The sequence below is a fragment of the Stegostoma tigrinum genome, chromosome 28, assembly GCF_030684315.1.
Source record: "Stegostoma tigrinum isolate sSteTig4 chromosome 28, sSteTig4.hap1, whole genome shotgun sequence".
In the NCBI taxonomy this organism is placed as follows: domain Eukaryota; kingdom Metazoa; phylum Chordata; class Chondrichthyes; order Orectolobiformes; family Stegostomatidae; genus Stegostoma; species Stegostoma tigrinum.
The window spans coordinates 13,584,997-13,599,221 of record NC_081381.1 but is presented as its reverse complement, the minus strand read 5'-3'; the positions used below and the strand labels follow the sequence as shown (position 1 = coordinate 13,599,221).

Sequence of the window (14,225 nt, the reverse complement as noted above, 5' to 3'; positions counted from 1 at the left end):
ATAAAGGTGCTGATTCATTATAATTGTGTGTTTCTCTTTCACTACAGTAGAATGATCTAAACAATAAGGAAACCAGCTGTGGGGGTTAATGCTTTTATACCTTTGCACTGCTCCTGTGAAGAGTAGTGTGCATAGGAAGGACTCACAAGCTGATTCATAGTCTTCCCTGGTTGGGTAGTGCATCGGTTATGCCACCCAAAGGGGTTGTTAGTTTAATGTATTGGCAACGATTTATGGCACCTCATTTCTCATAAAAAGGTGCCCATTCACACCTACTGAATATTTTCTGAACTTGATAAAAGCTTCTATTCAGAAAAGGATGTCTTTGAAAATGAATGCATCAAGCAAATGGGTTTCGTTTGATGGGCTGAACACAATTCTTGTTCATACCGATGTGGTGAGGATATGCTTTATATCTTTCTATATATTGGTCTCCTCCTGTAGCACAAACAAGGTAAGTTTATTGAAAGAGGCTTTGCTATTTCTTTCCACATTTAGGCCATTGGCTCCCGAGGCAGAATATGAGGTGCAGCTCTTCCAGTTTGCAGGTGGTGACATTGTGACACTGGAGGAGGCCTAGGATGGGCATGTCACCCTGGGAGGAGGACAGGGAGCGGAAATTGTTTGCAACTGGAAGGTGTTCTCGTTTGTGCAAACAGACCGCAGGTGCTCTACAAAATGGTCTCAGAGCCTCTGCTTGGTCTCACCAATGCAGAGGAGGCCACATTAGGAGCTTTCTTCCCTCTCTCCATTTCTGAAGAAGGGTCCTAACCTGAAACATCAACTTTCCTGCTCTTCTGATGCTGCCTGGCCTGCTATGCTCCTCCAGCTCCCCACTGTATTATCTCTATATTTATTCAAGTTATGTTATGTTATGCAGTGAAGAGATCCAAGATATTACAAAGATAAACATGCTCTTCACCAGCTTGCAAGGTGTTTTCCAGTTTGACAAATGACGTGCTTTTTCCACAGTGAATCAGGCCCTGTGGCTTACTCCCTGTGCAATCAGCTGTAGGCTGGATGTTTTAAATTCACACCCTTTTCCCACATTTCTCAAAATTATTGCATTTCTACTATTACCTCATTAGTAAAATATTCCGATTGATTCTACAAAAATATCCTTCAAGGACAGCACATTCAATACTGAAATTTATTATCAGTGGAAGTGTCACTTGTCCATTTCTCTGTCAACGGCCTGCATTTTGAAGTAAGTTGACAGGCTATAGTACTCACTGTTGACTTTGAAGGAAGTTGATCACCAAGGACTTAGGGATCTCTGCACAACAGTCTTCCCTTATGTTGGTTTAAATCTGGCACCAAGAAGATCTCCAGGTGTCCAGCAACAGTGATGAGGAAAAAGCCACTTAGACTGAATTAGTCTTACAGTAAGCAAATCAAAGGTAAAAACAAGTCTTTTGTTTTTAATGTCTAAATTTGACAGATAGCAAATAAATGATTGGGACTTACATTTGTAGAAGTTGAAGTATCATAAACTTTTGAAAAACTAAAAAAATGGGAAATTTATCATACTGAAGAAATCTGACATCCAACAGGAAACTAGTCCTTCAGGGCCATTAGTAGTACAATAAAAATAAAGCTATTATGTTGTGGATACTGGGAGTGGCTATCATCAGAAGTTATATTCACAAAGTCCTGGTTGGCTGTCTAGAGAAAAGCACAGTACAGCTGGGCAATAGTGACTGTCATTTCATCCAAACAGGTGTTTGAATGAAGTGCAAGGTGATGGACGCAAGTCCTCTTTACTTGCTAGGTGAAAACGACCGTGGGAAAATGCAGACACTTATAATGGATCCTGATTTACAACAGCAAATGGGAAATCGAGCTGAGAGTTCAGTGGTGTATCAAGCACTGATGCAACGTCAGAATGAAAGAAAATGAGACGGAATGAAGGAACTCTGCCTGCATTTATTTTGTCATTTGATCCCAGGCACTCTGCCTAAAAGGTTAAGACTCTGTCACAGTGTCACACCGTCACACCTTTTCGTTGTTGAATATTGGCTCAATTCTTCCAGGCTCTTCACTTTGGCCATGCGTCTGTCAAATTCCTTCCTACAGTCTTGCTGCAGGTACCTTACTTCCTCAATGGAACGATTTAAAGTGGAACTTAAATCTCCTTCACTTCTTTTGAAAATTTCCTGAAGAAGGAGACATAGAAGTGAGAACATATATTGACAGCATTTTTAAATAAAGTTTAAAAAAATCCTAAATGTTCACAAAATTAGATGAATCAATAAAGGTAAGCGCATAGATAAGAGTTGGCAGCAAGGCTGCAATTTACTGACTTTTTTTTAAGCTGACGACTTTAATCTATATGGAAGGGAGACAAAAAGTAATTACCATGTTATGATCCAAGTAACCTCATTAGCAATTTTGGATTTCTTAGTCTGTACTTCTCCAAGTCTCAAATTTCCAGTCATTCACTGCCTCCCTCCTTACCTCCCAGTCTCAAGTAGGGCAGGATTGCTCTCCTTCAGGGAATCATAGAAACTTAAGGTAGAGAAGAATGCCATTTTACCTGTGCTGACTCTTTGAAAGAGCTGTTCATTTTAGTCCCGCACCCCAGCCTTCCCAGTACAAGTCAACAGAGACAGAAGGTAAGGATTGCTTTTGTGAAAAATTGACAACATAAATAAAATCCCAAAACACGGCAATACCAAATAAATGTTTTGAGATTATTCAAGAATTAGTTATAACTGAAATCAAAAACTGGTTTCTGGATTTGAATTTGGCCAAAGCAAAGAGGTGAATGCAATCTGCCAAAAATAAATCAAATGCCTAAGTGAAACTTGGAAAATAGAAGGTAAAATTCAAACTATTAGGAATATACTACCAAGGAAATTTCAAATACCTGGAGCTCATGATTCGACAAGCTGAGCTCTGGGCTAGCCTTCTGCCTGAGAACTTCAATTATGTGTTTATTCAGCCAGAAAGTTTCACTGGTCATCAGATTTGAACCATCCACTTGATCAGTTTCTTTAGCAGATTCTGAATCTAGGGGATATTCAAGATCTATATTTTTATAATTGCAATAGAATCACAAGGCTTTGAAAACATTAATAGAAAGGTCTGCACTGTGGGCTAGAATTACTATGGAGCAACTATACTGTACATCTAGCACTGGTTTGCAGTCTGACTGGGACAGATTGAAAGGGTATTAGCTACTCTTTTCCCAATCCCACTGTCAGATCATGTGAAGAAACATACAGACATAAATTTCTCCTTCATGTACCTTTAGCTTAAGGAAATTTAATCTCTCGCTTGGATTTGAATAATGCCAGTCTCCAAATTAGGCTACAATTAGGCTAGCTTTTAAGATTTTACTGAATTCAAATTTCACCATCTGGTGGAATTTAAATGCACATTGGGTCAATGGTGTCGATTCCTCTCACAGAAGTAATCAGGTGCTGCTCATTGCTTTCTCAAATGCATAAATGAATTTCAGATATCATGTACAAATGACTCCCCATGTATGAACTTTCATCCCAAATACCCAATACCTCATCCTTTATGACAGCTTAATGCTAAAAATATATAGTTTGTTTATTACCTAAACCCAGGTGTCGGCTAAATACCGGCTCCAGTTCAGATAGCTTACTCAGCACTGGCCAAGCAAATTCTCATACCAGATTACATCAAATGGCAAATTATATCCAAGTTGAAAAGCGTATCTTAAGAATGTGGAAAATAGAGATAAAGTTATAAAATACCGTAACCTTGGAAGAATTTGCTCCACAACATAGACTAACCATCATTTTCAACTGGAAAGGTATTCCGGTACAGTTTTAATAGTTCCTTTGCTTCCCGCTGTTCCTCTCGGTTGTCAAGTGCACGTTGAAGGGAGTCCTGTATTGCTTCAGTTCCTTTTAAAGTTTCATCCAGCTCCTTTGCCAGCTCAGCAGATGGTACATCAATTAGTATCTAGCAAAGAAAGGTATATTGAAAGCTACTGAATTTTTAATGGGCCTACTTGCAACTCAGGAATACAGGTGCAAGTGAGATAAAAAGGTGTAGAGCTGGATGAACACAGAAGGCCAAGCAGCATCAGAGGAGCAGGAAGGCTGACGTTTCAGGCCTAGACCGTTCTTCAGAAATGGGCCCGAAAGGTCAGCCTTCCTGCTCCTCTGATGCTGCTTGGCCTGCTGTGTTCATCCAGCTCTATACCTTGTTATCTCAGATTCTGCAGCATCTGCAGTTCCTGCTATCTCTGATACAGGTGCAAGTGTTTTGATTACACAGGTTCCACTGAATGCCTATGCCTGTTCCATTTTTCAGCAACTAATTCTGACACTGACTTTCTTTGGTGACACTCGGTCTTCAAATGGACTTGAAGAGTTTTACAAAATAGCTCTGAAAAGGAACCTGACTTTCTTGTGGATTCAACTGCAATTAGAACCAGACTAAACTAATCTTGAAAAGAGATGAGAAGACATATTTAAAGTCAATTAATTATTTCCACAAGTGTGTAAACAGAAACTCATTAACAATGGCTTCCCAGCTGGTGTGAAGCGTTTTTCCCATCTCACCAAAAACCTGAAACAGTCCAGTTACCTGCTGTGAAAATTAAAACATTAAAATCAGTTATGGATGCAATGAAGGTGTTTATGCTTCTGACTTGGGTTAATCTAATAACTAATATGGAAGAATGATTTAATAGTTTGAGATTCCCAGGGATTTCTAAGTTTTAAGCTGCTTAAAAGGCTGCACTCACTGCACACAGCAGCATGCGCAGGATGTTCTAGGGAGAAGCTTGGGCATGTGCTAGTGGATGAGATTTACTGAAGTGTCTGCATATGCATCTTTGTCACAGCTGGCTCCCAATATGAAAAAGGCTGGATCCATGAACACTTGCTGCGACTTCACACTTTAACTCCTTTTGCATTTTGGCTGGTTCCTTGTTTTTGGATGTCTATATAATTGAATACAATTTCAAAAGTAAGCAACCCCTGCCCGTGTCTGTTCACTTTCCCTTCTCCCCTCCAGTCCCATTCAATTCATGTTTCAAACATGTGCCTTATGAGCACATGTGCAGTGTGGACTTTTGAACACGACAACAACATACAGCGCCTGGGATGGTGTGAATGTGTGTTGTTGTTTAAACTAGTCCAGTGACCTTACCACTAGGCTGCTACTCGCTGTTTTATTGAACCTTTGTACTCTATAGTAAATCTATTGAGCTTTTGCTGTTACCTGAAGATCAGATTCAGACATTGTAATAATTCTGGCAAGATTCTGTCTCAGTTGTTTAGCGAGAACTCTCCAATCATTGGACTGCTCCGGATAATCCACAGAGTCTATAGATCCAACACCACCATCAACACCATCATTCGTCCTTGTATCCAAGTTGCTCTTGATTTCTGCAGGTACGGAAGAAAGTTTCTGGTGTCACATTGTTTGACAAAGTAGATGTTACTGAGCAAAATGAGAGGCACCACTAACACTCTATCATGGTGGGCAATAATATTTCTTTTGCTCTTGAACAGAGTGAAGTTGCAACAGTCACTATATAAAAGGTGCTTTCAAAGGAGGCTGGATAAGTTGTTGCCTTGAATCCTGTTGATAGTACACATGGCTGGCAATTGTGTCACTGGTGGAGCGAGGGAAAGCTTGAAATGATCAAGTGGATGGTGTCAAGCTTCTACAGTGTTGCTAGAACTGCACTCATCCAGGCAGGTGGACAGTATACCATCACAGAGCCCCATTTACACCCTGTAGATGGTGGACATGCTTTGGGGAGTCGAAAGTGAGTTGTCTTAGAATTTCAAGCTTATGACCTCTCCTGGCCGCAATACCTCAGTTCCAGTTAAAATTCTGGTCAATGTGATAATCCAAGATGTTGATTGTTGGGGAATCAGCGATAGCAATGCAGATGAATGTCACAGTGACGTGGTCACGTTCTGTCTTCTTGGACATGGTCATTGTCTGTACTTGTGTAAGTGTTACTTACCACTTAGTAACCCAAGCCTGTGCATTCAAAAAGCAAAATATGCAGAAGCTGGGAATCAGAATCAAACAGAATGCTGGAGAAACTCAGGAGGTCTGGCAGCATCTGGGGAGACAGAAACAGAATTAACGTTTCAAGTATGTAATGTTTCTTCTTCAGAACTCTTACATTTTCTGATTAAACCTAAATATTGTCCAGATAATGCTGAATGCCGATGATTTATGAATAGTACTGAATATTGTGCAATTATCAGTGGACATCTCAATTTCTGATCTTGTTAGAGCAAAAGTCGTTGATAAAGCAGTTGATGATGGTAGAGACATTGACACTACCGTGAGTAACTCCAGCAGCAAAGTTCTTGAACAGAAATGCCAAAGGGTAATAGCAACAGCAATCACAACCATTTTCCTTAATATTAGGTTTGACTCAACCAACAGAAAGCTTTTCTCAATTCCTTTGTACTTCAATTTTGCTGGGGCTGTTTGGTGCCACACTTGGTCAAATACTGTGGTGATGTCGAAGGCAGTGATATTCACATCACCTCTGAAATTGAGCTCTTTCCCCGTCTTTTGGCTAAGCCTTTTAAAAAAAAAGGTCTGGAACTGAGCGGCGAGCACTAATAAGCATGTTATTGCTGTGCAACATCCCTCTGATAGCATTGTTGGTGACTTCTTTCATCATTATACTGATGAATGAGAATTGACTGATAGGACTGTAACTGGCTAGGTTAACATTTGTTCTGCTTCTTTTATGGACAGATCATTTTTGGACAATTTTTCACGTGGAGCAGGTGACAGTGTACTGGAACAGCTTGCCTACGGGTATCCCTGATTCTAGAACACAAGACTGCAGTAGTATAGCCAGGATGTTAGACAGAGCATACAGCTTTTGCTTATTTAATGCCTTCAAATGCTTCTTAGTATTGGTTGAAATAAATCAAAAAGGCTCAGGTTTAGCATTTCAGGGTCAGCTGAAATAGATCATTCACTTGGCACTTCTGGCTGAAAATGACTGGAAATGCTTCAGCCTCTTCTTTGCCACCAATATATTGGGTTCCACCGCCATCATTCACAAGTGAATGTAGCAGAATTTTGATCTAATCTATTGGTTGTGGGATTGTTTAGCTGTCTATGACATGTTGCTTTCACATTTTATCATACATATAATTCTTTGTTGTAGCTTTACCAAGTTGGCACCTTGCTTTTAGGTGTGCCTGGCTTCTGGTATCTTCTTCTACGTTCTTCACTAAAATATGGTTGCTCCCCTGGCCTGATGCTAATAGTGGTATGATGGAAATGCCTGCAATGAAGTTACTGATTGTGTTCAATATGATCACATTGCAGAATGGAAAAGCTGAGGTACCATTTTTCCAGAAATCCACCAGCAACATATGGGGCATCATAATATACAGGGTCTCCTTTCCGTCATAACTTGCTGGATGATTTATACATTAACAGTGCTCACAATAAACTCATTGATCCTCTAGCAGAAAACTCTGGACCTGAATTTTACCAAATCCTTTGGAAGGGAAAATTATGGATAAGCAATATCAGAAATACTGTGTCTATGTAATTTCACGTCCTTAAAATTTTGTGATACTGCCTGTTCATAATTAACATGAGCATTCAGCTGTTTTCTAAAGAGCAACTTACCTATGTTTGCAGGAGTCCATTCCTGACCAGAGTTAAGGATCATGAATTTTGTGTTTTCTGGTAAGTATGCAAAATAGTCTTCATCATCAACAATTGTCCCATCATCTTCAAGCACAACTGTAAATGCTTGTTGTGCATCGTTTTTGTCAAAACATAGTTTTTCTCTCCCTAGACAAAAACAATTAAAATACAAGTTAGAAGATAGTAAAATCTCCTGAAAGTTTAGCTAACTGAAGCAAACACTTAAGATATTGCAGAATGTGAAGTTCCCAACCATGAAAACAATTTCTGTAACCCATTGCTGGTAACTGTATCATGGCACTGCTTATCCTGGAAATAACCCAACTTTAATATGCCTAACATATCCTGCATGTTCAACCTTTCAGCATAAACCTGCAGAATGTGTGTTTATAAATTAAATCGTTTGATCTGCATCTCAATGTTACATGTTGTAAGAGAAAAGGATCAGCATCAATAGCTGAGATAACAAAAGTGTGGAGATGGATGAACACAGCAGGCCAAGCAGCATCTTAGGAGCACAAAAGCTGACGTTTCGGGCCTAGACCCTTCATTGTTTGTAAACAAGTTCTAGTCTTAGCTAAAAAAAGGTTTTCCAACTGAGAAAGAGAGCGTAATCATTATAGGTAACTTATTTCACCTTTGGGCCTACATTAAGACATCACTTGCTGTTCATAACATTTGGATTTAAAAGGAAGCTTTCAAGTTAAATGCACTGTCAAACATAGATAAAAATATTGCACTGATTCTTAACATTGGGGAACTCAACTGTTTATCAGGTTAGGAGAGATTCTTCTGCTCTACATGCAGGGCCCACAACTTTATTTTTTTTGAAAAGCACACATACATAACTTGCACTGACAACAGATAGCAACACAGATCAGGATGCAATCACTTAACTTTGAAAGGCTACTGCTATTCTAAACCAACATGCAGGCTTTTCATTGTATTTTAGTCTTTTTTGAACATTTCATTTGGTCGCCATTTGGAAGTTTCTATGTAGTACTGCCGTCCAAGTGACATCCACATACTTTTTGAATTAGGGTTTAGATATTCTGTCTTTTCCACACTTCTGGCCAGTAAATTCTAGGTCCTTATCATCCTCTGGGTGAAAGGTACTTCCTCCTCTCCCCCTCTAGTGCCTTTTCCAACTGCTTTAAATCTATGATCCCCATAATTTTTGATCCTTTGGCTACAGTAAGCGAGTTGTTCCAATTTATCCTATTGGGGCCTCTCAGAATTTTATAAACAGCAATAAGTCAAATTTGAGCCTCCTTTGTTCCAAGGAAAACAAACTCAAGACTACCGAATCCTTCCTCAAACCTAAAATTTTCCAGATTATGGTTACATCCTCAAACTATTCTGCACCATCGTTTTTGCTGTAATGTGATGAATAAAACTTCCTGCAGTACTTAAGCTTTTATTAATGATCTCCTTAGGGACCAAAAACTTAAAGAGATCCGACTTCCCAGTGACTAACTTAAATGATAACATCACATGATTTCACATATTAAGACATTAATTGTAACAAATATGTTTAAATCACCACTGAGTAAACTTTACTCAGGAGGTAATTAATGCACTAAACTACAGAGAATATCCGCCTTTAACTTCCTAATATAACCAAAAACCCTACATTGTTTTTGTTTTCACAATACATACTAGTGGTGTTCCACTAGGATCAGTGCTGGGACTTTTGTTGTTTCTAATATAAATAATGATCTGCAGGAAAGAAAAATAGGTGGTCTGATTAGTATTTTTGTGGATGACACCAAAATTGGCAGAGTTGTAGATAGTGAGGATTGTCAAAGGATAAGGTAAGGTATAGATAGATTGCAGATTTGGGCACTGAAATGGCAGAGAGAATTCAATCCAAACAAATGTGTGGTGATGCATTTTAGAAGAACAAATTCAGGTACAAATTATACAATAAATGGCAGAGGCCTAGGGGCATTGACATAGAGGGGGAACTGGGTGTACAGGTCCGCAGACACCTGAAAGTGGCAACACAGATGCATTAAGGGTCAAGAAGGCATTTAGCACACTGCCTTCATTGGCTGGGCTATTGGATATAAAAGGTGGGAAGTAGTGTTACAGATGTATAAAACTTTAGTGAGGCCACATTTGGAATACTGCATGCTACCAGAAAGATGTGGATGCTTTGGAGAGGGTGCACAGAAGAATTAGCAGGATGTTGCCTGGTCTGGGGAGTTTTAGGTATGGGGAAAGGTTGGATAAACTTGGATTATTTTCACTGGAAAGATGGAGGCTGAGGGGTGGTCTGATTGAGATCTACAAAATTATGAGAGACATAGATAGGATGGATAGTCAGAGGCTTTTCCCCCCAAGGTGGAAAGGTCAACTACAAGAGAATACGGGTTCAAGGCGAGAGGGGGAAATTTTAGGGGAGAAGTGTGTAGAACATTTTTCACACACAGGGTTTTGGGTGTCTGAAATGTGCTTTTAGTGGAGCTAATGGAAGCAAGCACGTTAGCAAGATTTAAGGTGTATCTTGATAGACACACGAAAAGGAGGTGAAGAGAGAGATAGTGACTGAGTATGGGTGATAAGTAGTTGGTCTAAGTAAGAAGTAGAAATCAGTGCAGTCTTGGTGGGCTGAAAGGCCTAGTCCTGTGCTGTGTTGTTCTCTGTGCTTTCTCTGCAAAACTGACATCTTTACAGCAACCAGACCAAAGGTACCGCCAACTTCTAAAAAGCTCATTTTCCCGTTTTGTAGTGTCTGTTGAAAGTCATTTCCACTTGTCTTCTGAGAATCCCTAACCCAACTCTTTCTAGTCACACATGGGATTTTTGTCCAGAAATCTCCACAACTCTGTCTCTTGTAGCAGAGAAGGAGTCCTCAGCAGAAATCCACCTGCTGGTTCACAGAAAGCAGCCTTTTACCTCTGCTTTTGACAGCAGCTGCTGCTCCCTTATCTCCCTTTCTGTCCAGGATGTCTCAGTCAGTATTTCTGGTATTACTAAGGCCAGCTGTGTAATCCTTTGTCTCCAGGTGTTAGGGACCTGTCCCCAAGGCAGTCAGATCACTTGGACTTGTTGCTGGGCAGATCAACAGACACAATTTTATTTTATCTTTAATTAAAGGAGTTAGTCTAAACATAATCATTTTATGCAGCCTCACATTTGTAACAATGGTCCTCTAACCAGCAGTGTAAAAAAATGCTGGAATAGTCTCCCTGCTGTTATATTCTATGATTCGGCTAATAAAAGAAACCATAATTATATTCTATTTAATCATTTTATAGCTTGTCCTGCTGCTTTTAAGGATCTGTTGACATCCACTCCAAAGTCTCTCTGCTCTTCCACATAACTGAGTACCTTCATATTTAATGTGTATTACCGTTGTCTTGTTGCACCTCCTAAAATGCACTATCTACTTCAATGGATTGAATTCCATTTTCCACTTTTCTGCCCAAATAACCAGATCATCTCTAGCTTCCTGCAGTCTAAAACTTTCCTCCTCACCACAAACTACACGACCAACATTTGTATTATCTGCAAACTTCTTTATCATGCCTCCTTCAATGGTGTCTATATTAGTGATATGAATTACCAAAAGCAAGGGAATGAGTACTAAGTCCTGTGGAATTCCACCAGTCACAAAAAATACTTTCAACCGTCACCCTTTGCTTCCTCCAACACAAGGTCACTTTTGGATTCAATTTGCTACCCTCCCTTGAATTCCTCCAACTCTGAACCTTTTTGATTCTCATACATGGGCCCCTGGGTCAAATAATTAATTTTCTCCAGTTCACAGTTTCCAGTTTTGCAAGTTAACTTCGATTCTTTGATCAAATTTGTTTCTAAATCCATCCCAAATATTTTTGTATGCTCTAAGCAGTCATTTTTTTAGTGGGTGCAATTCTTCAAGCTTACAATGAGCCTCACTGGAAAAATATGTACATGTTATACATCAAGATGGGTCATTTCAACATCCTGCTGCAGTACAATGAAAAAAACAGTTAGGGTAGAAGAGGCAAACTCTGTACGCATCATTCTATCCATGTCAAGGCAATCAGAACTCTTTATAACCCAGCCAAATTTACTTTGAGTGGGTAATTGCATGTGACTTAAATCTTTTTCAATATTTATACAACCAAGGTTATTAGATTCAAAGTCCATGAGTTACAAACCAAGGTAAAAGCCTCTTTATGCCGTGAACCAGCTCCATCTATTGGGACAGGTCAGACAGAAAGCTAAGAGGCTGTAAATTAAAATCACAAGTACAGATCTGTAACAAAAAAAACTGTAATAATAGATGTTTTCTAACTTGAGAAACTAACACTGTTTCTAACAAAGCAACACACCAAGGATTTGGAGAAACTCAGCAGATCTGGCAACATCTGTGAAGAAACAAGAGTTAACATTTTGCACCGGAATGACTTCTTCAGAACACTCTTTGCAACCTTCATGGGCACTCAGTTAACTTGCTTGGTGGACTCCAAAGCTAGAAGCAAGTCTTTGAGTTTGACAGGAACAATGAAACAGGATAAGAATGCACACTTCAACACAGACTCACTCTATCCTAATTTTTTAGGCACTAAACTTAAAAATGGATTTTGAAAGTGGAACAGCACAAGACAAATCTTAGATAACAAGGTGTGAAGCTGGATGAACACAGCAGGCCAAGCAGCATCTCAGGTGCACAAAAGCTGACGTTTTGGGCCTAGACCCTTCATCAGAGAGGGGGATGGGGAGAGGGAACTGGATTAATAGGGAGAGAGGGGGAGGCGGACCGAAGATGGTGCAGTGGGAGAGAGATTCCCTGAGGTTGGTCCGGAGGGAGGAGGGTAACTTCTTCAGGTTAGGCATCCCTGGAAGAGGCTTTGCAGTGGGGTTAAAATTGTATCAGAGATAGTAGGAACTGCAGATGCTGGAGAATCCAAGATAACAAAGCGTGGAGCTGGATGAACACAGCAAGCCAAGCAGCATCTCTGCAGCGCAAAAGCTGACGTTTCGGGCCTAGACCCTTCATCAGAGAGCCTCTCTGCTTTTTGTGCTGCTGAGATGCTGCTTGGCCTGCTGTGTTCATCCAGCTCCACACTTTGTTATCTTGGATTCTCAAGCATCTGCAGTTCCTACTATCTCTGATACAAGACAAATCTTAATGGCCTCATTTAATCAGGCTTAGGTATTTTCTAATCAACCTATTTAGACATGTTATTAGAGATAATGGGAACTGCAGACGCTGGAGGATCCAAGATAACAAAGTGTGCGGGATGCTGCTTGGCCTGCTGTGTTCTTCTAGCCCCACACTTTGTTATCTTAGACACGTTATTACAAGCTTTTGCAGGTGGAATTTGAACTCACAGCATCCTGGCCCAGGGGTGGGGACACTGCAACTACACCACAAGAGCCTCCTGGATTGACTTAATATGACTGTTATTAAGGTGTCAGACCTGCTACATATGCCCTGTTGCCCGTGGCCCACCTCCCCATCCGATGGAAGTTTAAAAATGGGATGGGGCCAGGGAGCCAGCATACCAAACAATGACAGTCTTTCTGGCTTCGCTTGTGTACCAAGGTGACAAGGGCTTCTGAATGGTTACCTTTGGCTACCAGATCTTCCAAAGACTTCACGACGACGCCGAACGTTTGAAGACGGCTAGAGCCACAGATTTTGCAGGGAAATCTTCTTTCTTGATCCATGGCTGAACACCCCCTGCCCTCTCCAGGAGTGAGGCAGAGAGAGACCTGGTTTGCTTTCGAAGGCGAATGGTCTAGATACCTTAAGACTAATGGGTGAGGAGCGCCCCCCCAAACACTTATAAGCAGATTATCTGGTAGCTCTTCACCTTACTGTTGTGGGATCTTGCTGTGCACAACCAGGTCCCTGCGTTTCCCACAGTAACTGAACTTCGAGAGTCCGCTAATGGCAACAAGGGACACTAGGACAGAGAGCTGATGCCGCAAAGTAATGTAAATATACAATTCCCTCTCCCCACAGATGTTCTGCACCGTCCCTCCCAGTTGTTGTTGTAGTAGTGGTGGCTGGCTGTTATTGCGCATGCGCTCCAAACCGACAATTTTTTTTCCCCGTCTGAATTAACGAGGGAGAAAAATGATTATAGCCATGGCTGTGGATTGTCGGAAGCTTAAAAAAACATTTAAAAGGTCCACTGTGAGAAAAAAATAAAGCGACGGCCTGAGTGTGATCATGCCAACCCAGAATAAAAACTACAACTCCCATAATGCTTCGGCCCCAACGGTCCGTTAATTTTCTGTATGTTCTGAATATAATCCACAATTTTACATCAGGTTAGGATTTTATAAATCTCTACTTGAATTCATTTTACCAGAAAAGGTGATGTTTTTGTCCTTGTCGTTGGTGATTGAGGGGTTCTGCGATCGATATTGTCGCCTCGGGCACAGGAGAGCGACCGTGCTATGATCGGTTGCTCTGGTCCATAAAGATGGCGTCCTTTGAGCAGGCGGAGCCGCGACAGGTAAGAAACCCCGGGGTGGCCCATACACATCTCCCACCTTCCCTCAAACTTACCTCCCCTCCATTCCCACCTCAATCGCTATCCCATTACTTTATCCCCTACATCCCTTCCGCTCACATCCCCCCC

General features: G+C 40.7%; 2 protein-coding genes across 3 annotated transcripts in view; one reads left to right on the top strand and one right to left on the bottom strand.

The window, feature by feature from the left end:
• Window positions 1-1,906: 1,906 nt before the first annotated feature.
• dffa (DNA fragmentation factor, alpha polypeptide) lies at window positions 1,907-14,165 on the bottom strand. 2 transcript variants are annotated; one of them, XM_048561446.2, is made up of 7 exons: window positions 13,950-14,165; window positions 13,203-13,693; window positions 7,615-7,782; window positions 5,209-5,375; window positions 3,768-3,939; window positions 2,870-3,012; window positions 1,907-2,156 (listed from the first exon to the last, which is right to left on the bottom strand). In XM_048561446.2, exons 2-7 carry the CDS (start codon window positions 13,300-13,302, stop codon window positions 1,977-1,979), a joined length of 930 nt encoding a protein of 309 aa, XP_048417403.1. In that variant the 5' UTR covers window positions 13,303-13,693; window positions 13,950-14,165; the 3' UTR covers window positions 1,907-1,976. The 2 variants fall into 2 exon arrangements, with proteins under 2 accessions (XP_048417403.1, XP_048417402.1); XM_048561445.2 differs by lacking the exon at window positions 13,950-14,165 and having other exon boundaries at window positions 13,203-13,916.
• pex14 (peroxisomal biogenesis factor 14) overlaps window positions 13,998-14,225 on the top strand; it is a 245,068-nt gene continuing 244,840 nt past the window's right edge. The window contains exon 1 of the mRNA XM_048561444.2: window positions 13,998-14,099. Coding sequence (XP_048417401.1) covers window positions 14,067-14,099 — 33 coding nt within the window. The 5' untranslated portion in view covers window positions 13,998-14,066. The remainder of the gene's footprint in view (window positions 14,100-14,225) is intronic.